Source organism: Venturia canescens, chromosome 11 (genome assembly GCF_019457755.1).
Source record: "Venturia canescens isolate UGA chromosome 11, ASM1945775v1, whole genome shotgun sequence".
Classification (NCBI taxonomy): domain Eukaryota; kingdom Metazoa; phylum Arthropoda; class Insecta; order Hymenoptera; family Ichneumonidae; genus Venturia; species Venturia canescens.
The window spans coordinates 15,152,219-15,179,657 of record NC_057431.1 but is presented as its reverse complement, the minus strand read 5'-3'; the positions used below and the strand labels follow the sequence as shown (position 1 = coordinate 15,179,657).

At 40.5% G+C, this 27,439-nt stretch overlaps 1 protein-coding gene across 2 annotated transcripts; it reads right to left on the bottom strand.

The window, feature by feature from the left end:
* Positions 1-11,943: 11,943 nt before the first annotated feature.
* Positions 11,944-27,011, bottom strand: LOC122418121 (uncharacterized). Of its 2 annotated transcripts, XM_043432173.1 has the most exons (13): positions 26,529-27,011; positions 26,305-26,424; positions 25,462-25,614; positions 25,307-25,387; positions 25,098-25,169; positions 24,839-24,916; positions 24,602-24,658; positions 24,433-24,504; positions 24,092-24,142; positions 23,920-23,994; positions 23,674-23,797; positions 23,495-23,608; positions 21,610-23,276 (listed from the first exon to the last, which is right to left on the bottom strand). In XM_043432173.1, exons 3-10 carry the CDS (start codon positions 25,532-25,534, stop codon positions 23,933-23,935), a joined length of 546 nt encoding a protein of 181 aa, XP_043288108.1. In that variant the 5' UTR covers positions 25,535-25,614; positions 26,305-26,424; positions 26,529-27,011; the 3' UTR covers positions 21,610-23,276; positions 23,495-23,608; positions 23,674-23,797; positions 23,920-23,932. The 2 variants fall into 2 exon arrangements, with proteins under 2 accessions (XP_043288109.1, XP_043288108.1); XM_043432174.1 differs by lacking the exons at positions 21,610-23,276; positions 23,495-23,608; positions 23,674-23,797; ... (8 more) ...; positions 26,305-26,424; positions 26,529-27,011 and adding exons at positions 11,944-12,401; positions 18,688-19,121.
* Between the last annotated feature and the right edge of the window lie 428 nt (positions 27,012-27,439).

The window sequence follows — 27,439 nt, the reverse complement described above, 5'->3', positions numbered from 1 at the left end:
GAAAAAGGTAACAGAGTAAGTCGAATAATGATGCAAATTGGTGAACATTCGCACCTCAACACAGAGGAAGAAAAATTTCTACGAGAATTTTGCCAGGAATTCGGAGATGTATTCCACCTGGAAGGAGAATCTTTAGGAAATACGAGCTTAGTAGAACATCGCATCTACACGAAAAAGGACACCGTACCAGTCAATATTCGACCGTACCGACTGCCCGAGAATCACAAACTAGAAGTGATGACTCAGACGCAGGAAATGCTTAAAGCCGGAATAATTAGGCCAAGCAGAAGTCCGTGGAACGCGCCATTACTGGTCGTTCCTAAAAAAGCAGACGCTCAAGGTAACGTCAAGAAGAGAGTCGTAGTTGACTTCAGAAAATTGAACGAGGTCACCGAGGGAGATTCTTACTCTCTGCCCAATATCACAGAGATCTTGGATCAATTGGGAAAAGCAAAGTACTTCACCACACTTGATCTTGCCTCTGGATTTCATCAAATTCCGATGGCGGAAGAAGACAAACAAAAAACTGCCTTTTCAACTCCGTTGGGCCACTACGAATACAATCGAATACCTTTCGGATTAAAAAACGCACCACCGACTTTCCAAAGATTGATGGATGCTGTTTTAGCAGGTCTTCAAGGTCTCAAATGTTACGTTTACCTGGACGATATCGTAATACACGGATCAAGTTTCAAGGAACACAACGAACGACTACGAGATGTCTTCAAACGGTTGAGAGAAGCTCAATTAAAAGTCCAACCGAAGAAATGCCAATTTCTGAGAAAAGAAACGCAATATTTGGGTCACATCATCACAGAAGTGGAAGTGAAACCCGATCCGGAGAAAATCAAGGCTGTAAAAAATTTTCCTTCACCAAAAAATGTTAAAGAAGTCCAATCATTCCTGGGACTCGCAGGATACTACAGGAAATTCATTCAAGATTTTTCAAAACTCGCAAAACCATTAACAGAGCTGATAAAAAAGGACAGAAAATTCGAGTGGAACGAGCATACGCAGGCAGCGTTCGAGACGTTAAAAGAAACACTCAGCACCGCACCAATACTTCAATATCCCGACTTCACGAAGCCGTTCGTCGTCACCACCGACGCATCGGACAAGGCAATCGGAGCTATCTTATCACAGGGAAAAGTAGGGGAAGATCTACCAATTTGTTATGCGAGCAGAACGCTAAACAAAGCGGAAAGAAACTACTCAGCAACGGAAAAGGAAATGCTGGCAATAGTTTGGGCTGTACATCAGTTTCGCCCGTACATTTATGGAACGAAATTCACTATCGTTACCGATCATCAACCCCTCACCTGGTTATTCAACGTAAAAGATCCAGGCTCCAGACTAATGCGGTGGAGAATAAAATTAGAAGAATACACATACAAAATTGAATATAAAGAAGGCAAAAAGAACACTAATGCTGACGCACTGAGCCGCATATACGCAATCACGCGCAGTCAAAACAAAAACACAGATCAGCTGCAAAAAGAAGGAAGAGGAAGGCCGCGAAAAATCAGAGCCGACGCGACTCCATCTTCTTCAACAACACCAGCCTCCTCGGACAATCGGTCCAGCCCTAATCATAATGGCCGACTTGATAATCAGCCGAGTGTGGCTGAAGATAAAAATGAGACGCATATAGTGGACAGCGACGAAGGAGATAGCGAGAGTGAAACCGAACACCTCGACTCCGACGCGACGGACCTGTCAGAGAAAGACAGAAAAACAATACTACGAGAGTATCACGACACGCCTCTCGGAGGACACCCCGGAGTAAAAAGAATGACTCAACGAATTCAAGAAAAGTATCGTTGGCCGGGAATGAAAAAGGAAATAAAAGAATACGTAGCGAAATGCGACAAATGTCAAAAGAATAAAGTAACGAAGCTAAATTGAGCACCGATGATTATCACCGACACTCCAGAAAGAGCATTTGAAAAATGCGCGGTCGATATAGTAGGACCTCTACCCGAAACCGACCGGAGAAATAAATATATTCTAACAGCACAATGTTTATTAACAAAATTTTCTGAAGCAATTCCATTGGAAAATCAGGAGGCACAAGAAGTAGCAAGGGCATTAACCACTCGGATCATTTGCCAACATGGACCTCCTCAAACCATTCTTTCCGATCAAGGAACGAATTTTCTGAGCGACGTTTTTAAGGAAACGTGCAAATTATTACGCATCAAGAAAATTCAAACAACCGCATATCATCCGCAATCAAACGGAGCATTGGAAAGATCCCATCGCACTCTGGCAGAATATTTAAAACATTTCGTTCAAGAGGATCAAAGGGATTGGGATTTATGGCTACCATACGCCATGTATACGTACAATACAACACCTCACTCATCTACAGGATTCACCCCGTATCAATTGAGGTATGGTCAAAAACCTGTTTTACCGACTGCACTCAAAGAGCCGCCGAGAACCACATACTCGTACGACGACTATGCAGCCGAACTTCGAGAACGACTCCGGGCGACGTGGCAAGTCGCGAGAGAAAAATTAATGGAAAAAAAGGAGAAAATAGCGGAAAAACAATGGGAAACAGCAAAAAACACCGAATACCGCGTTGGCGATAAAGTACTGCTGCTCGACCCAACAGTTCGTCGAGGCAGATCAGCAAAATTAACACCAAAATGGACAGGACCGTTTGAAATCAAAAGTAAAGATTCACCGGTAAACTACAGCATCGGCAAGGGACGCAAAACTGTTCGAGTTCACGTAGAGCGGATCAAGCCCTACGTTACCCTTTAGCCGATCGCAGTGAGCCTTGCCGGTATTACAGCAAATAAACAAAAGAGAATGTACAAGAACGATAGAAGAACAAATATATAAAATTGAAATATGAAGAAAGAAATTAAATATACAAAAAAATACGAAAATAAATACAAAAATAACAAACAGAACGAAACGAATAATACGGAACGTGTATAATAACACGAAATAAATAAATAAATTATAATCCGAACGAAAAAATTAATAATAATTATTATTATTTAAAAATATTGAAAGTCAACAAAGTCTATCCACTAACAACAAAAATTAATGAAAAACAATTCCAATTTATAGTAACCATTTCCAAAATAATAATTGTGGATAATTACAAAAGAACGTATTTAATAATAACTGAAGAAGATTTAAACAATGCGAAAAAAGTTCACAACATCTATTATTACAAACCTAAGCAATCACTGCAAACAATAAGCGATAATACATCATGCAAAATAGCGATTTATTTAGGAAATAATCCCGAAAAATTGTCACGTAATCAATGAATTGTAAAAATCGGAAAAAACATTAATAATCGCACTAGAAAAGAAGGTAGATGGCTATTCGTAGCCCCAAAACCCGAAAATATTAGAATCGATTGTAAAAATAAATCTACGACACACGAAATAATCCACAATACAGGATTACTGGCTTTGGACGGAAAATGTTCCGTGTTCATAATACACTGCGCCGCCGAGAGAGAGGGAGATACCGACGAGTGAGCCACGAGGTTCGCGCGATCCACGATTCGGGGCGGCACCTCCCGACTCAATCGCTCTCCCAGCTCTCTCGCGATCTAGCGCGCGCGCGCGATCGCCAAGGTTCCCTCGATCCCCGCTACGCGGCTGCTCAGCTCGAGGATTCTCGCTCAGTTCAATGAGCCGCCGAAGGATGGCGCTTCAGCAATCAGATTCGCGTCAGCCCTAAGTTCCTCTGGAAAGAATAAATACGGCACGGCTCGAACCTAGCATCGGATCAAATTCGAACCCTCTCTGGGCTACAATACTTATAGTATCGTTCCAAGAGACTAACCTTTGCCTAGCTCATGCTAGCATCGCCATCCACGACGGCAGCCTCACCACTCGAGACCGCTCCTCCAGCGTGGAAACTAGTTCCGATCACTGGACTAAAGTATCGCCTCACTCACCCTCCAAGAGCGACGCTGCACAAATACGACGACCGTCAGCGCCGCTGGACGTCACCATCGTACGGAGGAACGCTTCCCTGCCTGTCGCCTCTGCCTGACTCTCCTCGAGAGTGTACCTCGACCAGCACGCAAACCAGGCCGGCTTGCAGAGTACACAGAGGGATCCAAGCGGACCTCAGCTCCGATAGTGAGTGGGAGCCCTCTCCAGCAGCAGCCAGAGCTCCAGCTCGAGCCCCAGAACTGCCGGGGCCAGAGCCGCTAACACCGCTCGACGAGGAAGAGATCGGCTCTCCGCCCTGTCCCATTCCAGCCATCTCCTTGGAAGGATCGAGGTGGCGAGTCACCAAAACTCTCCCTCCTCTACTGTGGCGAGAAAGCCTAATTGTAACCGATCGAACTGATCACAATAATAACATTGTTAATAAATGAGGTGTTCCACCTCCTTGAAAATTGGTTAAAACACAAGTCCGTCTCATTTACTAGCGCCCCTCGCACTCAATCAACTCATCAAACATCAGCCGCCCATCGATACGCTGGTTCTCAGCGAAGAAAGCCATCCTCGCTCGTTCCGCATCGCTATTGATTTAAACATTCCGCCACATCAATTAATTTTCAATTTTTTTCTTTAAATGAACTGCGACAAAATGAATTTATAACATATGTACCATTATATAACTTAACGAACGCAATCGGAATGGTAAACGCTAATCACCCTATTTTCAATTACAGCGTACCATCAAAAGTATTTATCAATCCACTAGAAACGAACGCATTAGGAGAAAGAATCGAAATCCTTAAGAAAAAACTAGATGAAGAACCAAATATTTGGGCACATCCCTATCACATAATCGGAAATTATTCTATAAGTGCCACTAGCATGACTATGATCATTTTAATAATCATCATATTAACAATTTTCAAAGCTAAACATTGTCAACGAATTCGATTAATACAACAAACTAATGATATCGAACTAGCCCCGACTTTCGTGGCAAGACCAAAAATTATAGAAGAACTCGCATCTGAATCTACTAACGACAAAATTGTCATCAGAAAAGCAAAATCGAAAAACGCAAACAAAAATGGCTCATTGTAACCTCAAAAAAAAAAAAAAAAAACTTACATTAAACAGGGAACTAGAAAAAAGGAACTAGAAAACAAACATAACTACGAAATGATTCAAATTTAATTATTTTATTCCGTGCGAAAAAGTAGCCGAAATGAATTTCGTCTCCCGAAGGGGGGAGGGATGTTATGCCCGTACATCGCACTCCTAAAATAAAGAGTATATAAATTAAGCGTTCTCAGCATAAATGCATCGACGGCGAAATATCGACGTTCCCGAACGAGCGCATCGACCCTCGATGTCATCACCGAAACTTCGAGAAAGAATATCACGCCATATTGTCGCGAGAGGGGGAAAAACCCCCAAGTCTATAAATTTACCAACTAACCAAAATTCGACAGTCTTTGACGAGAATTGTAACGATCGGTCTCGAGGCAATAAAACCTCGAATTTGTAACTTCTTAAATAAACTTATTGTTAACTTGTTGTAAAAGTATCGAGTTGGAGTTCAGCTCTTTTGGCCTAAATCGCTTAAATACTCGTCCTTGATAACTCGTCCCTTCGCGACGGTCTTCGCGGACACAACAATAGCTTCTGGAAATTCGGGAATATTGTAATGGCCCCATGGTAACGTGTCTACCGTTCCAGGTATAACATACCGCTTGTCATCGTGTGGACTTAGAGCAATTTTTGTCTCCGTGATGGTATAGACATTGTGTAATGTCGAGCGAATTGAAGATTGAGAACGCTTCATTTCGATCTGCTCATTGAGACATTTCACGTAATCTTCGAATGTTATGGTCCTCGCCACAACATTACTTTTTACTCCTTTTGCTTTTTTAACATCGTTCTCACCCTCAACTCGCGTCGCATACATCTTCGATCTAAGTCCAACGAATTCGGTCATTATGGCCCCATTGTTCTCATCTTTCATGAGACCTGGGACCTTTTTGTTGACTAGCGGTATACCATAAACGTTGTCATGGGGATAGTCACTGGTGTCATATTTGTTGAGATTACATTTCATGTCCTCGTACACATCTTCACATTCAATGTGGTAAATTAAACTATCAGTATCCGTATACATGACTTTACATTTATTTTGATACGACGGCATCATGAACTCGTGATGGGATTCATATAAACAAGTTTTTGAAATATCTAAAATAGACATGCCAACATATATCGGTTTATTGAATTTGACTTGTAGATTTCGCAACTCTACAGCGATTAAATTTTCCGCAAAAATACTTCGACTGTGAAAGTTAGGTTTAGCAATCATAGCCTCTGCTCCGTATCGACCTGCCCATTCCGTTAACAGTTCAATTTGGACGTGACTACGAACATCCTCCATGGTTTTTCCAAACACGGCATTATTCATTAATTTGAACAGATTTTTTTCAAAATCATTTTTCGCACGTGTACGAAACTGTGCATTCAAATCAATGTATGTTTTGAGCCAGGAAGATTGCTTAAACTTCAAGACTCTATGAATTTTAGTGATTGTCAAACCATGTTTCAAACACTGCTGCAATGCACGATAGTGGATGACATATCGTTTTTTCGCATTCACCGTGGCAAGAAGCTTCTCTTGCTTCGCGCCCGGAGGTTTGTCATGCGTTGGACAAAATGGCAAATCACTATGTGCATCGTGCAAGTGTTTCGGATATTCCAGTTCAACCTCAAGAATATAGCCAATTTCAGATTCAAATGGATGAGACTCGATGTTGAAGTTGGCAAGGTCTTCAATCCATTCGAAATCTGCATACGGCAGTGGTTGACTCATTGCCCAACCATACAAATTGTTCACATCAAAATACATCAAGTATGACGATGGAATAGATGGGTCATACGAGTTCATGTACTTGTTATTGGCACGGGCATGTCTTTTGGAGCATTGACTAAGACCACCTCGGATACCTCTCTCCACGAACAATACCATGTCGATGTCTGTGAGCAATTCAAACTTTACTTTTGTATATTTCATCATGGCATCCCAGGTATATCCGGGGAGAGTGTAGTAAAACGCAGGGTCAAGACCATAACTTTTCAGGCAAGTATCGTGAAAATTCTCAAAGATATCGGCTAATAGTAATACGTCAGTCTTCAAGTATAAATCGCCGTATTCGCCGAGCGTTCGCGTTGAAAATCGTTCCCACACATTTTTCGCATGTGCATACTCCTTCTCGGAAACTGTTGAATCAGTTAAAGAGCTGTAAAATGCTTCCCGCGGTGGAAGCTCCGTTTCATCCAACTTTTCGAAACTGTTGTTACGTCGGGTGGTTGAATTCCCGGATTTATCGGAGAAGTTCACGGGGACCGACGTGTAAGTCTATGTTGGATCCTTACCTTTAAGAGGGGGAGATCTTCCCTCTTAGGAGAAGAACCCGTGTACGCGAAATAATCGTAGGTGATTCGGGGAACGAACGAGTAAAATGAAAGAGAAAAAAGTAAAAAAAAGGGGGGAATACCGTTATTTTACTCACCCCTAGTCGAGGGTTACCGTCTCGACGCCTGCAGGTACGATCGGTGCCGGTGGTGTAGGCGGTTCAGCTGTAGCGGCGACGGCGGGGCGAGGGGTCGGGCTTACCACCGCGACCGGTGCGTTCTTTGGAAAATTCGTGAAAGAGATGTGGCGTACCACGTAGGTGGATCCGCCAGGTGTTGACGGTGCGGAGTCTGTCGACACGTCCGAAAGCTCGCCCGAATCGGTGACGGTTGCCGGGGTTGGAAGACCGGTGGTGACGGACACAACACTAATCGACGCGGAGGGTGAACCGCGACTGGTTATCACAATACGGCTGCTCGGTGTATTTTCGTTGCCGGTTCTCTGACTCTGGGCCTGGTACAGGAGGGCTTTCGCCTTGCGAACTTGGAACGCCCTGCCGGCCCGGCGCTTAGGCATGGTACTCGAACATCTTAACAATTTTCGCGGGGATCAGGATCTGCTCACTGTAGGTGGTGGAAGGAATTCTACGCTCCGTGCCGATTTTACAAGGCGCGGAGGGCGAAGAATAAGGGGTCGCAATACGCGCCGATTTGGTAGGCGCAGTGGTTGCGAGGGATGAGAGGGTTTCCTGTACCGACGTGCCGAATAGTAAGGCACGGAAGGCAGAAATCAGGATTACCCGCGCTTATCGTAACAGCGCAAGTGGTTGAGAGCAGATGATGAACCCCAAAAAAATTGTCAAGAACCAAAAGAGAACTGCTGATGAATTCACGAACCAAAGGATTTAACGGGTAACCGGTTTTTGGAAATTTGCGGTAAAACCCGGAAGAAAAATGTTGGAAATCGACGGCGGAAATAAATAAAGAGTATTTACCGATAAACGCGAAGGAGCCGAAAATGATTATGAGTGATGCGGAATATGATGTGCACACTTGTAGTTTATTGTGAATAAAAATGAGCACGGAAGTATCTCCGTAAAGGGTTAACAAATGGTTTACAGAAAAAGTGACGATTTTAGCCTTGCGACGTTTTACAAAGGTCCTCCTCGGATTGAGAGACGCAGTCGACTGATGAGAGATCGAGAACTGAGAGCGTTACAATCTTGCGCTCTTAAATAAACACCCCGAGAAGGCACCCCGAGAGAGAGAAAAAATGACGTGATTGCAACTAAGCAGTTTTGGCCATGGTTGACACATACGCGCGCACATACGTGCGTCGCGCGACTCGAGGGTGTAATACGATTCCTTCAGATAAGCGGCCGTCTTCGGGAGTGACTTCTCGAGCGTAGGTACAATGTTGCGCTCCATATACTTTACTTTTTCTATAGATTGTAGTCTTTCGCTCGCTTAATTTTTTTATCTTGCGTTATGGAGAAATACGCCTGTATTCCCGTTGAAATCGTTGGATATATAATAGGAATTAGTTATCCATCGATTACCCTTATTTTTACTCTTTTTATAATTACGGCGCGTACCATGTTCGTTTATTGGAATATCAACGATCAACTAACCTTGGTTAATTGGTCGTTGATTTGACAGCTGATTGTTGCGGGATGATGACCTTCCGAGTTCTAAAGAGATGAAGCGAGTGAAAATGTTTGACGATCGAGTGTAGGTCTAGCTGGTTACAATTTTCTATGTACGGATCTCGAGCGTACAGGTTTGCGGGCGTGGCCCTCGACGGTATCCACGACCGCGGTACGGGGGACCGAATATTGCAGGTAGGAATTCGTGGAGCGGATATTTCGTAAATGGGCTATTACCGAAACTGATTATCGTAAGTATACGAGAGTTAATTTTTTCAGGGGGTCGTACCGCGCTCGTGAGATCGCGCCAGCACCGGATGAAGCTATCGGATATCGTCTGGAGACTTTTGCTGATAAGGGTGATCAGCAAAACACTTCTCCGCTCGCGTGAGAAAGAAATTGTGATGACTTCATCTCGCGAGCCGTTGTGTATCGGATATTCTCAACGGATGCGAGCGCGGCGGTGAGCCACGTGGTGCTCTTGTTACCACGGGGCTAAATAGCGAGTAGGCATATCTCTTTCCTTCCCTTTCGTTTACGAATTCAATAGCGGCCACTCTCAAGTGTCTTCGCCGGTTCGAACTCGAAGAGCGTGCACATCTCTGTGCGTACAAGTATATGTATGTATGTATATGTATTGTGACGTATTTTTCCAAGCCCCGAAAAATGCCACAAAAGTCTGGCTCTCTTTCCCGTCGATTTTAAACAAAATCTAAGATGGAAATTTTAAAGTTGGGCGCCAGTCGCAAAGCGACTCGACGGCAAAGAGAGAGAGACGTAAAGTTGACCAGCTTGATCAGCGGGATGGGCGGGGTGACCTCGAGAATAATTAAAACACAAAAATTACGTTTGGAAATAATAATAACAAATTTAATCTTAAAGTCGGAAATTATAAGAAAAATGACAACAGAAATATGCACGCTCGGGATAAATTCCAGTCGCAAACAAATTTACATTATTTCGCTCAAGAAAAGAATTTACCCAAATTTAATTTATCGAAAGATTTAACACGGGAGAACGAAAATATAACGATCACGCGACTCTACTGAACCACGGGGGAAGAATCGCGAACTCACACACTCAAAATTCTCGCACGCTCACACGCAAAATTGGTCGGGATCCTACATCCTCTACATTCTAAACCGAGCTCGAATTTATTCTCTCCGTGGATCTACTCACGGTCGAGAAAATAAATTTTAAGATGAAAACGAAATTATCGATGTTTTATTCGCAATACCGAGCCCCCGATATTCGGTTACTCGGTCGAGCTATCGAACGTTGTTCGCGTCAGATCATCCCGACCCAGTCACTCACACACGCACTCAATTACACAATTTCGCGACCCTTCAACCCGGGAAACAACTTACGTCAATCGGGAACAATTATTTACCAAACGCGAAATTTGGAAACACGAAACACGAAAATTGGAGATCTCGAGTACGGCCACGATTACTCTTCGACACAAAATTTAACTTTAAATAACGCGAAACACTAAACGGGTGATCGCGGGAACAAAAATCAAAAGAGCCGACAAAGAAACGCGTGACAGAGTCGTCACCATGACCAAATTTCTCTCAACACAAGAGAAGGACGATAATTCTTTCAATTATACAAGGTCACGAAAAATATGCCCCGGGAAAGACGCTCGAGGGCCCACCAACCAGACCAGAAAGTGAAAAGGAAGGAACTCACGGTGTTTCTTCCCATTTTCGCGACACGTCCTCTCTGCTCGATACTTCACGAGAATCTCTTCGAGAACCAGAACGTTACGCGTAACGAGGATTTTGTCTCCCGCCCCTCTCCTAATTTCGAATACTCCCGAAAATTATTGACAGGTCCGGCGCAATTACAAAATTGGTCCGAGCGTTAGACAGGGCCCCAGAATGAGTTTGAAAATCGGGAAATGCTACACACGATGTCAATGCATTTTACCCCTGGCTCGACCATTATATTTTTACGCAAGAAAACGGACCGTGGAGTTCGCATAATTTACGGGACCTCGCGAGAATGATGCGATGATCGCCGTTCGATGATTGTCGACGGGAGAATCCGGCGGGTACGACGGCCCTGGCGTAACGATGGAAAAACAACCAAGTCCTCGATGCCAAACGAATATTTTCCAACTCGAATATTCTCGAGCCTTCCGTGAGATTTCCGTTGCCTCGTCCTTGTATCAACAACAGAATGCGAAGTCCTTTCTCTCTCTCTCTCTCTATCTTTCCCGGGATCACTCACATGAAAAAAATATATTCCAAGACGCAAATTAATAACATATTAACAAACTATCGCCCTAAGCAAGCCCTGTGAGATAATCGTGTGGCCGAAGTATCGAGCAGGAGCTATGGGAGCGCTCTCCTTCCGATACTCTATGCTTTAGTGACGGTCAAAAATAAAAAACCGTCACAGTATGTATGCGTATGTATATGTATATGTAAGTGTGCACAATAAAATTTATATATCTATAGTATGGGTTTCGGGGTTGATTTCGAAAGTCGTAGTTAGTCGTCGACGAGGGGGTAGACTCTAGGACGTAACACTGTCAATATACTCGTACGGGAAGACACCTTTCCGTGTTAATAAATGAAAATGGTCTACATCTTGGAATTGCGACTTTAACGTCGCGAGTTTATCTACAGTTAAAAAGGATGCTAATTTGTCTAGGCTCGTATTGAGAAATCTGAACGAGTCAATGAAACGCAATTTTATATTTTTCCGCGTGTCTTTGCCTGTTTGAACCGTTTTCGAGAAGGAGATGTACTTTTCTTTTGTTATTGGGAGCAAGTCGATTTTCCCCGCGAACGCAGTTGCTACTTCTTTAATTATAAAATGTGCATCATAACCGGATAAATTGTGGAAAACTATTGGCATGAAAAACGAATTCTGATAGTTTAAATTACAATTTGAATGAGCCGGACCTCTGAATTGCCCTGTCAGGTGGCAATGATCGCGAACACGCTCGTCACCCTCGACAAAAGGTTTCTCACAAATATGGCACTCTTTTTCTTCCCGAAATTTCCTCCACTCTTGCGGAGACAATTCTTTTATCGGAACGTTCGTAAGAAGAATCTTTTCTACGCGCAAAGCTAATTGTTTAAGTTCTTCTACGAACCATTCCACGCAGTCCTCACCTCGGCGTTCGTGGTATCCCGAAAGCGAATCATCGTAGGAGCACTTTACATAATATCCAACGCTGAAGACGCGATGATGTTGGCTCTTATTTTTCTCCCTTTCTTCAGCGCTGGTCTTCTCCAAGATGCATTCGAGGTCGGCGTATACCACGAACGGGAGACGCTCCTTCCGATTGGCATTGGTAAACTCCTACCATTTGTCGTTCTCAGCTGGTAGTCGAACGGCACAATCGTTGATAACGCCACAGTCCATCTCATGGAACTGCAGCTTATCAATGGTTGGGAAGTAATGAAGGCATCTATAACAATAAAAAATTTCAAATATTTACAGTATATTATCATAATCGTAAAGAAATGTATACAGTTGTATATTAAATCTATATTCGCATTGTCAATAAATAAATTTTAAAAAATGTTTAACTGTGAAAAAATATGAGATCTATTGTAACATATACAGTGAATGAATTACGTTTCCTGTAGGAATTCTGAATTTTGTAAATAAAAAAAAATGAGATCATTTTCTAACGTAGCCAAGTACAGTGAATGAATTAAGGTTCTTGTGGAATTCATTCGTGTACACTTTTAGCCCTAATCCCTCACTTATTCATAAAAATTTTCCAGCAAACGTCACAGAGCAACAAAGGTTTCTCGAATGATTCTGCAATTATTAAGAGATTATCATCTGTTTTTATGCTAGCACGGGTTATAAACTTAAAACAGTTTACGCGTACAAGTACATGCATTGTATCTATACGATGAACTGCACAAATTCATTTTCAACATTACACACAAGCTTGGCGTGCATGGTTTTCAATAAATTTAAACAATTGTCTCTTCCCGAGCTTCCGATTGAAAACCATGCACGCCAAGCTTGTGTGTAATGTTGAAAAGGAATTTGTGCAGTTCATCGTATAGATACAATGCATGTACTTGTACGCGTAAACTGTTTTAAGTTTATAACCCGTGCTAGCATAAAAACAGATGATAATCTCTTAATAATTGCAGAATCATACGAGAAACCTTTGTTGCTCTGTGACGTTTGCTGGAAAATTTTTATGAATAAGTGAGGGATTAGGGCTAAAAGTGTACACGAATGAATTCCACAAGAACCTTAATTCATTCACTGTACTTGGCTACGTTAGAAAATGATCTCATTTTTTTTTATTTCCAAAATTCAGAATTCCTACAGGAAACGTAATTCATTCACTGTATATGTTACAATAGATCTCATATTTTTTCACAGTTAAACATTTTTTAAAATTTATTTATTGACAATGCGAATATAGAAAATCATTTAAAACGACGGTCACGACCTTTTAATACTTGGCGTGCCTTTTTTACTTTTTGAAGTTTTAATATTTACTGATTTCACTTCTTTTTGCGAGACGTGACAACTATATAGGAATCGTCTTTCATTCACTATATTTGTCAACTTCAGAAAACGATCTCATTTTTTTTTCTATTTTGAAGTTTTTTATTGATAATACAAATTGTAACGGTACGCTTTTATGACGTCACCCGCTACGCGTGTTTTCGAGCTACTAAAATTTAGGAGCAGGCATGAAATGAACGAAAGAGTGAAAATTTGTGGTAAAAATTATAATGATCGTGTTTATTCACAACGGGTTTAGTATATCGTATAGATACAATGCATGCACTTGTACGCGTAAACTGTTTTAAGTTTATAACCCGAGCTAGCATAAAAACAGATGATAATCTCTTAATACTTGCAGAATCATTCGAGAAACCTTTGTTGCTCTGTGACGTTTGCTGGAAAATTTTTCTGAATAAATGAGGGATTAGGGCTAAAAGTGTACACGAATGAATTCCACAAGAACCTTAATTCATTCACTGTACTTGGCTACGTTAGAAAATGATCTCATTTTTTTTTATTTCCAAAATTCAGAATTCCTACAGGAAACGTAATTCATTCACTGTATATGTTACAATAGATCTCATATTTTTTCACAGTTAAACATTTTTTAAAATTTATTTATTGACAATGCGAATATAGAAAATCATTTAAAACGACGGTCACGACCTTTTAATACTTGGCGTGCCTTTTTTACTTTTTGAAGTTTTAATATTTACTGATTTCACTTCTTTTGCGAGGCGTGACAACTATATAGGAATCGTATTTCATTCATTGTATTTGTCGACTTCAGAAAACGATCTCATTTTTTTTTTATATTTTAAAGTTTGTTATTGATAATGCAAATATAGAAAATTATTGGAAACTACGGTCGCGACCTTTTAATAATTGGCGTTCTTTTTTTACTTTGTCAATTATTTTTTTTTCTGATTTAGCTTATTTTTTAGAGGCGTGACAATATTTACTTAAGAAAAAAAATACATTACTCGTCTTCGACGAAAATTTTTAAAACGATTTGTTTCAAGTTGAGTGCTTTTCTCTATGTGGCAAAAGCAATCGATACAGCCAATTTTTCTATGTAGACGGACGAAAACTGTGCGGTTATGTTCATGTGAGTTGAAACCTTTTACAAGCAATAATGGTGACGATTTTGATTATTCATTCAGCAAATCGAATTTTCCAATGAAAGATTGGGAAATTCCTATGCAATGGGATGATATTTTCATTTTCTATTCCTTTTTTTGAAAAGCTCCACTTGTTCACTTGGAAAAATGATTTTTGAAACTATCTTCTTCTCATTCATGGATTCCATGTTGACATGGATACTGTCAATGGTTTGCAATGTCCAAGGAGATGTTTCCATGGTATTCAATGTCTAAGACCACAGCTTTATGGTTATTGGTGTCCAGTGATATTTTTTCATGGTCTTTTGTAACGTCTGCACCTGCCTCGTCAATGTAAACTATTAAATCGCAGATCTAAATATCGATAGCTATGAGGAAATATATCGTAAACCATTGCACCGTTTACCTAAATATCGGGAAATATAAAATTGTCGAATATATATTGAAAAAAACGAAGGCATCCACCTAGACATCGAAAACCCTCTAGTCGCTAAACTAGACATCGAAAACTATAGAGCCGACGACCTCGATATCGAAAACCTTAGAAAAACTCACCACATTATCGGAAACTATGGAGCCGTTGACTTTCATATCGGGAACCATGGACAAATTCACCTCAACATCGGAAACTATGGAGCTATCGACCGGGATAGTGAAAACTATGAAGTCGTCAACCTAGTCCACGAAAACAATGGGAAAATATACCTGGACATTGAAAACTACGGAGCCGTTAATCTAGACCTCGAAAAGCATGAAAAAACATACCAGGACGACGAAAGCCATGGAGAAATATACCTAGCCATCGAAAACCATGGAGCTGTCGACGTAGACATCGAAAACAATGGAGCCGTTGACCTAGACCATGAAAACCATGGAGAACCATAACCAAACATCGAAAGCTATGGAATTGTTGACCTAACATCAAAAGCCATGACAGAATATACCTGGACCACGAAAACCATGAAGGAACATACCTACAAGAAAACTATGAAGAAATATACCTGGACATACGAAACCATGGAGGAATATACCTAGACATTGAAAAATATGTAGACACATACCTAGACATCGAAAAGTATGGAGTCATCGACCTAGGTCACGGAAATGATGAAGAAATATATCTAGAGAACAAAAACTATGTGAACTCAGTCCTAGCCATCGAAAACTGTGGAACCATCAACTTAGACCACGAAAACCATGGAGAAACATACCCAGACATCGATAACTATGGAGCCGTCGAACTCGCCCACGAAAACCATGAAAAAAAACGAAAACCATGGAGGGTCATATCTAGACATTAAAAATCATGGAATAATACACCTGGACATAGAAAACTATGTAGAAACATACTTAGACGACGCAAACCATGGAGGAATCTACCTAGACCACGAAAACCATGGAGAAACATATCCAGCCATCGAAAACCATGGAGGAATATACCTGAACCACGAAAACCATGATGAAACATGCCTAGACATTGAAAACCATGGAGGAATATACCTGGACGACGAAAAACATGGAGGATATACCTGGACCACGAAAACGATGAAGGAACATGGTTTTCGTGGTCCTTCATACTTGGTCATTGAAAACTGTGGAGCCGTCGACCTCGACTGCGAAGACCATGAAGAAACATACCTAGACCACGAAAACCATGGAAGAATCTACCTAGACCACGAAAACCATGGAGAAACATATCCATACATCGAAAACCATGGAGGAATATACCTGGACCACGAAAACCTTGTAGGAACATATCCAGACATCGAAAACCATGAAGGAATATACCTTGACATCAAAACCCATGGAGGAATTATCCTAGACCATGAAAACCATGAAGAAACATGCCTAGACATTGAAAACCATGGAGGAATATATCTAGACATCGCAACCCATGGAGGAATTATCCTAGACCACGAATACCCGAGAGAAACATACCTGGACATCGAAAACTGTGGAGCCGTCGACCTCGACTGCCAAAACCATGAAGAAACATATCTAGACCACGAAAACCATGGAGGAATGTACCTAGACCACGAAAACCATGGAGGAATATACCTGGACCACGAAAACCATGAAGGAACACGTCTAGACATTTAAAACCATGAAGGAATATACCTAGACATCAAGAACTATAGAGAAATACACGTGGACATGAAAAACTATGGAGAAATACACTCGCACATAAGAAACCATGGAGGAATATACCTAGACATCGAAATCCATGGAGAAATTATCCTTGACCACGAAAACCCGAGAGAAACATACCTGGACATCGAAAACTGTGGAACCGTCGACCTCGACTGCGAAAACCATGAAGAAACATACCTAGACCACGGAAACCATGAAGCAATCTACCTAGTCCACGAAAACCATGGAGAAACATATCTAGATATCGAAAACCCTGGAGGAATATACCTGAACCAGGAAAACCATGGAGGAGTTCTACCTAGACCACGAAAACCATGATAAAACATGCCTAGACATTGAAAACCATGGAGGAATATACCTAGACATCGAAACCCATGGAGGAATTATTCTCGACCACGAAAACCCGAGAGAAACATACCTGGACATCGAAAACTGTGTAGCCGTCGACCTCGACTGCGAAAACCATGAAGAAACATACCTAGACCACGAAAACCATGGAAGAATCTACCTAGACCACGAAAACCATGGAGAAACATATCCATACATTGAAAACCATGGAGGAATATACCTGGACCACGAAAACCATGTAGGAACATATCCAGACATCGAAAACCATGAAGGAATATACCTAGACATCAAAACCCATGGAGGAATTATCCTAGACCACGAAAACCATGAAGAAACATGCCTAGACATTGAAAACCATGGAGGAATATACCTAGACATCGAAACCCATGGAGGAATTATCCTCAACCACGAAAACCCGAGAGAAACATACCTGGACATCGAAACCTGTGGAGACGTCAGCCTCGATCGCGAAAACCATAGAGGATATACCTAGAGATCAAGAACTATAGAGAAATACACGTGGACATGAAAAACTATGGAGAAATACACTCGCACATCAGAAACCATGGAGGAATATACCTAGACTTCGAAATGCATGGAGGAATTATCCGAAACCATGGAAACCATGGAGAAACATACCTGGACATCGAAAACTAAGGAGCCGTCGACCCAGACCTCGAAAACCATGAAAAAACATACCTAGACGACGAAAGCCATGGAGGAATATATCTGGACATAAAAAACTATGGGGTCGTCCACCTAGAAATCGAAAATCGCGATAGAATGTACCTAAACCTAGTCCTCCAAAACCCATGAGCTATCGCCCTAGACATCTTCGAAAAATCCAGCGGCGTCGACCAGAATTTTATATTTTTTTTCATTTTTATTATTTATTATTTAATGTTATTCGTATTATTTAATTTTTTTATTGTATTATATTATTATCATTTTATATTATATATTGTATAATATAATATATATATTATATTATATATTAATTATAATAAAATATTTATTATAATAATATTTTATTATTAATTAATATTAATATTCAAAATATATATTATATAATTATATACATATTTTATGCGCAAACCAGGAGCTGGTATTCCCCCCGCTGTGCGCCCATTCTCTGTCTTTCTCGCTCGGCGACGCAGAAGGAGAAGGGGTAGCCGCGTTCAGCGTAGTGCGTGACGTATAGTGTGACAAAAGTAAGAAATCGTGCAAAGGACGTAAGTCCAAATGTAAACAAGCGTAACTTACGCCCCTCTGTCTCTAAGAAAATGAAAATCCCGAAATGATGGATTTTAAATCACTAACGTTACATATCTCAGGATGGACTGGACGGATTTACTTGCAACAAAGACCAATGGAAAGGGAAAAATCGAAAAAAAAATCAACACCAATTTTCATGTTCTTTGATAAAATGGTTTGTTTATGAGAGCCGTTTGAAAATTCTGTGACGTCATAAAACCGGCATATTCGCGTATATAAGAGTAGCGGCAAGGCTCGCGCTGGCTTTTCTTTTGCACTGCAGTTTTTCCTTTTAATACTTGGCGTCGAGCCGCTACCGCGTCTCTTGATACTTACCGATCACAGATGTATTTCTTGTGCCCATCAGAATTGAGCTGTGAGTTGACGAGCCGGGATAAATTCTTGATCCACGCGAAGTGTTCAATTCCACATCCCGACACGTCTTCGATGTAAAGCAAGTTGAAGTGTCGCTCTTTCTTCTCCTTGCTCACGCGGACTGGTAGAATGACTTCCTCCTTCTCGCTATAGACATTGATTGAGAGATTATTCATCTTCTCAAATTTCCCGATCTGGTCCAACGTCATAGGGAAGTTGATGCCTTGGAAGTTGAATAATGCGGGTAAGAGGATGTGCGATCGCTGTTTTTTTCTGCTGGATAAAGTGCAGCAGTCATAGCCCATCCAAAACACGCATTATCCGCCGATTTCACATTTACCACCGCTCTTTTCAACTGTATACGTTTCGCCAATGAAACGTGACATCCCGCCCGCAAAGCGTTCTACTTGTTGATGTTCACAGTTAAATTTGTTATTGATGTTAATGTCCAGCCACTGTCACTCTCCTGGAACTCCTCGAGCAATCTCAGAGTCGGCTCCACGACTCGCTTCCGATACCACTCACTCAAGTCCGATGTTGTGAAAAGTTCAACATTTCCCGTGTTGACACTTTTATTTGCCCGCTTATCGCCCACGATAAACTCTCCGTTAAACGAAGTGTTCACTTTTATACTATTATATTTGCAAATATGAGCCTGCACTTGTTCTTCAACAAGCTCATACGCATCCAATAGAAACTTTCGTGGGTCGATATGATCACGATTAATCACAGCACCGGTTGACAAGCGATTTTCAAATGCGCTGTCAATTTCACGCCATGTTAATCCATGATCATTTAATCCTCCGCCCCAATGTATGAAGCGTTGGCGTGTTGCCTGCTTCAAACATTCGAGACGCAAGATTTGCGAAGTGACCGAGTGGTGATATCCCAGTCGCGGTCGTTTCGATCGAACTTGCTCCTCCAACGATAGGGTATCACACTGGTGTTCCCACACCAAAAATTGCTCCAACGTCCGCAGGAGAGTTGCTTGCATACGCAGCAATTGCTCGGTAGCGATGTCGACGGTGAGAGACATGATGCGCTGAACGAAATGTAACTGTTACGTCGTCTCAACAGAGTCTGAACCTTCCTCAAAATTGTTTCATTTTATATACGCGTTTCTTCGTTTCTGAGGTGGGGATGAGTAGGAGGGAGGAAAAATCTTGACTTTTCTGGAAACTCGAATGTGGTACCCAGGATCTAATCGAGGAAGTGCGGTTGACTTCAAAAATCCCTTCTTGCGCCTTTTGAGAAATGCCTCTGTAGGTTAAAAATGTGCAACACCGGACACATAAATCTGTCATTGAGCGAGTGCATCTCTGTAAAGATTTCTAGTCCAATGTGAACATTTTTTTTTTTCTCGGAAAACATTCTTCTAAACATCTCTCAAGTCAAAAGTTAGAGGGAAGGGCAGGTGCATTTTTAAAGAAATCTCATCACCATCTCACGAATGTAAAAATATGTAATATGGGACACATAAATTTCTCATTAGGGGTCTCCGTCACGGATTCCAATAATTGAGAGCACTTTTCTTCTCAACTGACTTTTCTTAAAACTCCGCAGGAAACATAAATCAGTCATTCGAGGGGGGGGGGGGGGGGGGGGGGCATCCACGAGTTTTTTTTATTCCTGAAAATATACTTTGTCTATGCAATGCCGCAAACAGGACCACTGCATCCCCTCTCCCCCTCTTTGTTACCCTGAGAACCTCCACACACCATGCAGCCCCCTCAATGCGCTTCCCCGTTGTCGCACTCCCCCTAAGAGCCCATCGGTTAAAACTGGTTTTGAAAACAGAAATCTTGTCGGAACTTGCACCACCTCAAGAATACAAAAAAATGTAACACAAAACACATAAATTTGTCATTAGTGTGACATGCAAACATCGTAGGTCACGGAGTCCGATAATTGAGATCATCTTTGGATAGAGCACAAAATTTCGTCCAATACAATCTGATACCGGAAACATAAATCAGTCATTGGAGGGTGCGGTGAAAAAAAACCTTTGTCCCAAATTTTCTGTCTCTTCAAAGTGCCGCCGCACCCCCGCTGTCCGAGAACCTTCCCCCTCCACATACCATGCAGCCCCGCAACGGTCCCCGCGCTCCCCCGTCCCCGCTCCCCCCTGAGATCCCTGAGTTAGAACTGGTATAGCCTTACTACTTATATACTTTCTCGATTCTCTCGACACGAATGGGTGGCACTTATTCTAGCGAGCGAACTGTACAGTACGAGAGCGGAACGATAACTAATCGTCCTCGCACTCCCGAACAAAGGCGTATATTCCCCCAAATGCTCAAGGCGTGTCGCTAGCGCGCGGCCCTTTTTCGAGTCGGCGACGAGCGCGCACCAAGGCCACAACAATACCGAGACAAACACAACCAAAACACAAGCGACAAATATCGAAGAATCTCGAACTATGTCGAATATTGAAGCGCGAAATAATATCCGAAGTGACCGACAGACACAACAGACACAATAAAACTATTTGAAATCTGACAGTTACCATATGACAGAACTATTTTACTTTATCGATTCGGAATTATTTTACGAAATTATGAATTTATGAAATTTAGGATTTGAATGAATCTAAATTTATTTAACACGAAATTACTCGGGATTTGCCAACGCTAGCCCCACGTTGGGCGCCAAAATTTGTAACGACTTTTCCCGTGAGTCGCACAAACGCCTCAATCTCGAGAATCCCTGGGCACCAGCTCGATAATTATTCGAACAAATTTTTAGATGAAATTCCTCGAGAAAGAGATTTTAAGGTTTTCCCGGTCGTAGCTGTAGGAACAACGAAGTGGTAGAGGGGCGAGGTCAAAACACAGACAAAAGTAATTCACACATCAGATACAATATTCCGGGATCACAGGATGATTTATTAAATAAAAACAACTGATTAGAAAACACGGGAAAACAAATATTTGGTAGTTTTCCAGATAAGTAATTTCCGGAAAATGTTCGATTTACAATAAATTGAAGTGATGGTTGCAATCCAATAATTGGTAACAGAAGGTCTTAATTAATGAAACAACCTCTGTCAGATCTCTTAACCTACGGACTTCGCGGAACAAGAAAGACGAATTCCTCTCGGCAATTCTCGAAATAAATAACGCGAAAACGGTAGCTCTTATACCGGGCAAGACGATTACACAACTTTTCTCAAAAGCCAACGTTACCCCGAAACAATATCGCTCTCGAAATCGAAACATTCACAATATTTTTAGAGCTCTTTTCGATACAAAATTTCACAAAATAAATCACAAAAAGAAAGCGAAACGACAGCTCACCGCTACGGTTTTAGTCAAGAAATACTCCGGAAAAGACCACGGAGTTCTCCCCAATATTCCGGTGATGTCGAATTCTTGACGGGTTGGCGAAGGCTCGAAAGAATACGTCAGGTCACGTAGTGTTCCAGAAAACGAAGTCCTCCCTTAACGACAGGGCAGCGTTCTTATACTTTCGGGTCCTAGCCCCCCACCCTTCGCCTACTCGCGGGATCTAGATTATTCTCGAAGGTTTTGATTTTATTTCGATTCGCTTAATTCCGAATTTCGGTTAAACGATCGACGACGGACGATGACCATTGACAGCCGAGATGTTCCGATGATTCCCGACGCTTGTTGACGCGTCGCGAGGTGAGACAGCTCCAGGTGAGGGCTTCGAGCTAGCGACCCTTGCTCGAAAGTTCGACGTACGACGATAACAATTTTGACCTTGACGACTAGCCTATGCCTTCCCTTGCGGTAATTTCAACGATGTTTCGACTCATCTGCTATCCTTTCCGTCTCGTTCGCTGTCGCTCGCTCAACGTGAAATAAAATATTCAAAATAAATTACTAAAACGAAGTAACGCTCGCATTTGACTCGGAAACATTTATCTCGAGAGGAATTATCCGTCGTTACCCGACGTTTCCTCTCTCACCGTGCCAATCCATGTTTTGGTCAATTTTATCACGTTACAACATGTAGTATAAAATATTATCAAATTGGAAAGCGTTGGGCGTCGAATATGCTTGCTAACTGAGAGATCATAGTGCGTGAATTATCTGGTATGATATGGAGGAAATCCAACTGGCCGGCAGTTAGTTAATCCGATGCGTGAAATGAAGCATTGTGGCACAACCGGAATGACAAAATAACGAACAGCTGCACCGCCTCAACCGAATATAAAACTGATTCCAAAAATATCATTCAATGTTTATACTAAAATTTCAGAAGCAGATAGACAAATATAAAAAAGAAAGGAGCCACATTGTGGAAAACCAGCTTTTAAGTATCTTTCAAGAAATTTTACCGGTAAATAGACGATCGTTATTGTAACTTTGATTAAACAGAGGATCAAAAAAGAATGGCTGTAAGAATAAAAATTGATTACATATTACGGCAGGTTACCAACTCGGATGATAAGGAACATGAGCCATGTGAACGTCGATCGGTTAAAATAGTACCGAGTGATGACATGACAGATAATGAAGACGAGGTTAGTAGATGATTACCACCTTTCTGAGACATAACATTGCAAATATTTAAAACCGAAATAGCTGCTAATATTTATCGTATTTTCAAATTGTAAGATTCCGGTACGAAGCAGACGTAATAAGTGGCGCAGAATTCAAATAAGTCCGTATCATAGCCAAATAAAAAATCCCGACAAATCAAAAATCGATCGAAAACATTGATTAATCGAAAAATTAATTGATCTTTTTTTCGCACAGTCCAACTCATTTAATACTAAAGCAATTAACAACGATACTGTTACCATTATTTTCCACGCTCTGCAGGCGATTCTCCGCTGCTATCAATCAAGCCTGGAGCTGCTCCGATTCAGCGTTGGCTACATTACGTTATTGCGCTATAGCTTTTTTTCTCATCTCTGAAAGTTTTATCAGTTATTTTTAAATCTCCAAATCATAAATTTTCTTCAATGTTATATTTAACCTTTTCTTCGCCTATTTCGCTTCTGGCGAATTAGCTGTCGATTGAGTTGTAAGAACAGAGGGAGGTTGGTTCGTGTTGTTCCCTCTTCTTCGCTTTCTTGGCTTTCTTGGTCTTCGAATCCAACCTAGAGTTATCACATTCATATTAATATTATCCCAAAACTTGTTAGATTGAAGCATTATCGATATCAATTAAGTCATTAATCGAAAAATTTTGTATGTTTTCCAATAAATTGACAATAATTACCGTTATTACCGGGCTACGTTGCTTCTGGTGTCGTTCCTTCAACATTCCTCAGATCTCTCGATTCCGGATCGTTTTCTGTGATAAAATAAGCGTTTAAAAGAAATTAGACATTAAATTGCAGATCGACAAATACCTCTATAATGTTTATAAAAATAGTATCGTGAAAAATTACCATTATTTACAAATAACAATGATCCATGCGAGCTTTCATCGAGGATTTCTTCTACGGAGAAAAAAAATCATGAGACCCAATTAGTATTTGCTATCAATTATGTGAAATTTTCAAAATTAACTCTTTCGAAAGTTGTAATATTGAAAAATATGAGCATGATTTCGATGCTTCGACAAAGTCACGAAGAAAACTTTTTCGACTTATATACAAGTGCATTATGTCAGCATGACGGTCACCAGCAATTGTAGCATTCTACAATTTTGTAAAATTCTTTGCACCAAATCAAAATAGAATTAGATCTAGGAGTTGCTTTGAAATTGTAAAAGACAAAAATTTGTTACCGATACAGTTATTTTGAAGCGATTCTGCCCTTACTCCTTCAAAATCGTTCACAATTCTCAAATGCTGGTCATCTTATACGAAGAAAAAAAATTACGAAAGTAGTTACATATTGAATTACATATTGAACGGATATTTTGATAATAGTTATAAAAACGACTAAAAACAAACCGTTTGTTGCTAGCGACGAAGGTTGACGCGATTCGTCGTCGGTCTGCATGACTTCTTCTATAGGGCATAAATTTAAGAGACTCCATTTTATTCTATCAACTAGCGTGATATATTAAAAAAAATGATCAAAATGAATCCTTTTGAATGGTGGTCTTATCAAAAATTTGAATACGATTTAATTGAACCAAAGAAGTCATGGAAAAAACTGATCTTCTGTTTTCATAAAAAAAAAATTACCGATATTGTTCAGCTCGAGTGAGACCGTTCTCGGTCTTTCGATGTCATGAGGAATTTCCATCTCTGGTGGATCGTCTTCTACAGAAAAAAGTTTACGGACTAATTGCATATGAGACTATTGGTCAAACAAAAAATTCAAAAACAACTAGGGAAATGGCACGGTAAAAAATTACTATCAGCATTTAGTAGAAAAGATTCTCACTATTCATAGAAATGACTTAATCTCTACAACAGCGTTAGGTTTAGATTTTCACTCTACCTTGTTCATTGAAGAATTCAACTATAGCAGACCCGTCACTTGAGATAACGTCAAGACCGTCATCGGGAGAATCTGCAAATAAATTGATGTTAAGCTTTTATTCTAGTTTTTATATGTATTCAAGTGGATTCTGTCCCATTAGCGAGAACTGCATCATATTAGAATGTTCAGAAATCTCTTATTTCATCGAACCAATACATGTTATTTACCATTTGGTGATGGTTCAACAACATTATCGAGAAGCCATCGAGGGGGATCGTCTTCAAATATTTCTTGCTCGAAATCTGGGTCTGGAATTATTTCGAAAGAATTGTTTTTGAAGAATTCTTTTTTAGCTTGAGTTTGCTTCAACAAACAATTGTACCTGAGTGTCTAGTCGGTGGACGTTCCTGCATTTCATTATTCTCATCATTTTCCGCCTCATTCTGTTGAGCCATGACGATCGGCCTTGATAAGGCAGCCGCCTTATCAAGGAATTCATCTACAGTGATTTCCAGCGTATGGAGTTCACGCCACGCTACAGAAATGAGAAAATCTTTACTAATATTGCTCAATTATAAATACAAATATACCAACAACATCGAATAATATGGGTGTGTTCGATTCCGATGTTTATAGCGTTTACATACCATTCAACTTGGCACTGCAAATTTTTACCGATCGGCGGTTGTATTTTGAACCATGCACGTACCAGTCGAACACATATAAACGCTTTAAGGAGGGTGGATAGCGACGATACAATGTTGCCATGCTAAACCATGTTAAATACATTACAAATTTCAAAATGATAAGAATTTAATAAAATTTGGTGAACATATTCTTTAGTGCCAAATTTGACAATACAAATTTTTTAAGATTTTTCTTCTGTACAGTTATCAAGTAATTGATCACTAAAGTTCACGTGTATAAGCATAGCGTTTCCATATATATAGGTATACATTCCGGGCATAAGAAATCTGCTTTAATGCGTAATTACTCGATAACTAAACAGAAGAAAATTTTGAAAAAAATTGTGTCTTCGCACTTGATCTTGAAGAACATTATCACCAAATTTGATCAATTTCTTATCATTTTGACGAATGTCGCTACCCTCCTTAAACGATGCGAGCGCTCGAGTCTTACGCACCCTTCAAAATACTGAGCATCATACTTTTAATAAACATTGGTATTGTGTATCGAAAATGGAAAAGCTTCCATGGGGACTTACCTTTTATCAATTGTTTCTGTTTGAAAACGGTTGAATATCGTGCATGCCTGCCGATTTGCACGTGGTTCCTTAAACGCGCGATGTCGACTTTCACGTCTACTTGAAGTTTCAGCAGTTAACCTGTTACAAAAAATATAATCAATATTAATCATGTCTAATCCCTTTATCGTAGATGTGAGTGTCATGCATGTAGTTGCATTCAATCAAGTAAAGGTTATACTTACACACAAAATCCCGCGGACCTGGACGAGTCTCCATCCGATGCCGCAGTCGACTGTGGTAAGATTCGATGATGTTATTGGTCCGACGGCTGAGTCCGTAGACGCTGAATCCCTCTGATGAAACTACCCCCAGCCAATAACGGGTGTAATAAGCGCAAAACTGGCTGAAACGGCGTTTCATCGAAGCCGACAAACCATTTTTAAGATCTCGGAATTTATTGTCAATAAGATGGGCTGGCAAGTAAGCTAAAGCCAAAACCTTTTTAAAAAAAAGTCTTTGCTTCCTCGGTTGTACGGATAGCGTGGTATAAACCGAGGGCTTTGGCTTTTCTGTAGATTGTCTAAAACCCAATTATTTTTTTGTTCATTTCTAGGAGAAATGCAAGTTCTGATACTTATTTGTTTCAGAAAAAAAAGTTGTTCAGTTATTAATGGCAAAATTCAATTAAAAATTACATATATCGAATTTAATCAAACTAATTCCGTTGTTTGTGCATTGCGAGAATTGTTTTCTAAATTCGATACATTTGTGATGCAATTACGCTATGCAGTCTAACAATAGGGTATTTCACACCATGTAAGAAAATATATAAAAATGCATGATTATGATAGATTTCGTAAAAAGTAAACGAGAAACGTCAATATTTATTCATGAAAATGCAATGTAAATTTTATAATTCAATTTTAAAAATCGTCTTTTTTAAACTGTTTTTCAAATGTCGAAAACGCCATCCGCCATATTGGATTCCAACGTGACGTCACTCTGATAGTAAACAATCTAGATTCTTATTGCGCGCTCTGTGTTATTTTGAAATTTTACAATTTATTATGCACGTTTGTGGACTTTTATCATTCATTTGATTAAAATCGCATTATGGAAAACGGTTTTATGAAAGCAGATAGTACAAATCTAC

Coding starts and splice junctions, on each gene's coding strand:
- LOC122418121 (XM_043432173.1), bottom strand. CDS start 25,534: ATGGCTCAACAGAATGAGGCGGAAAATGATGAGAATAATGAAATGCAG. Junction 24,917..25,097: donor TGAATTCTTCAATGAACAAG/GTAGAGTGAAAA, acceptor TTTTTTCTGTAG/AAGACGATCCACCAGAGATG. Junction 23,995..24,091: donor ATTGTTATTTGTAAATAATG/GTAATTTTTCAC, acceptor ATTTTATCACAG/AAAACGATCCGGAATCGAGA.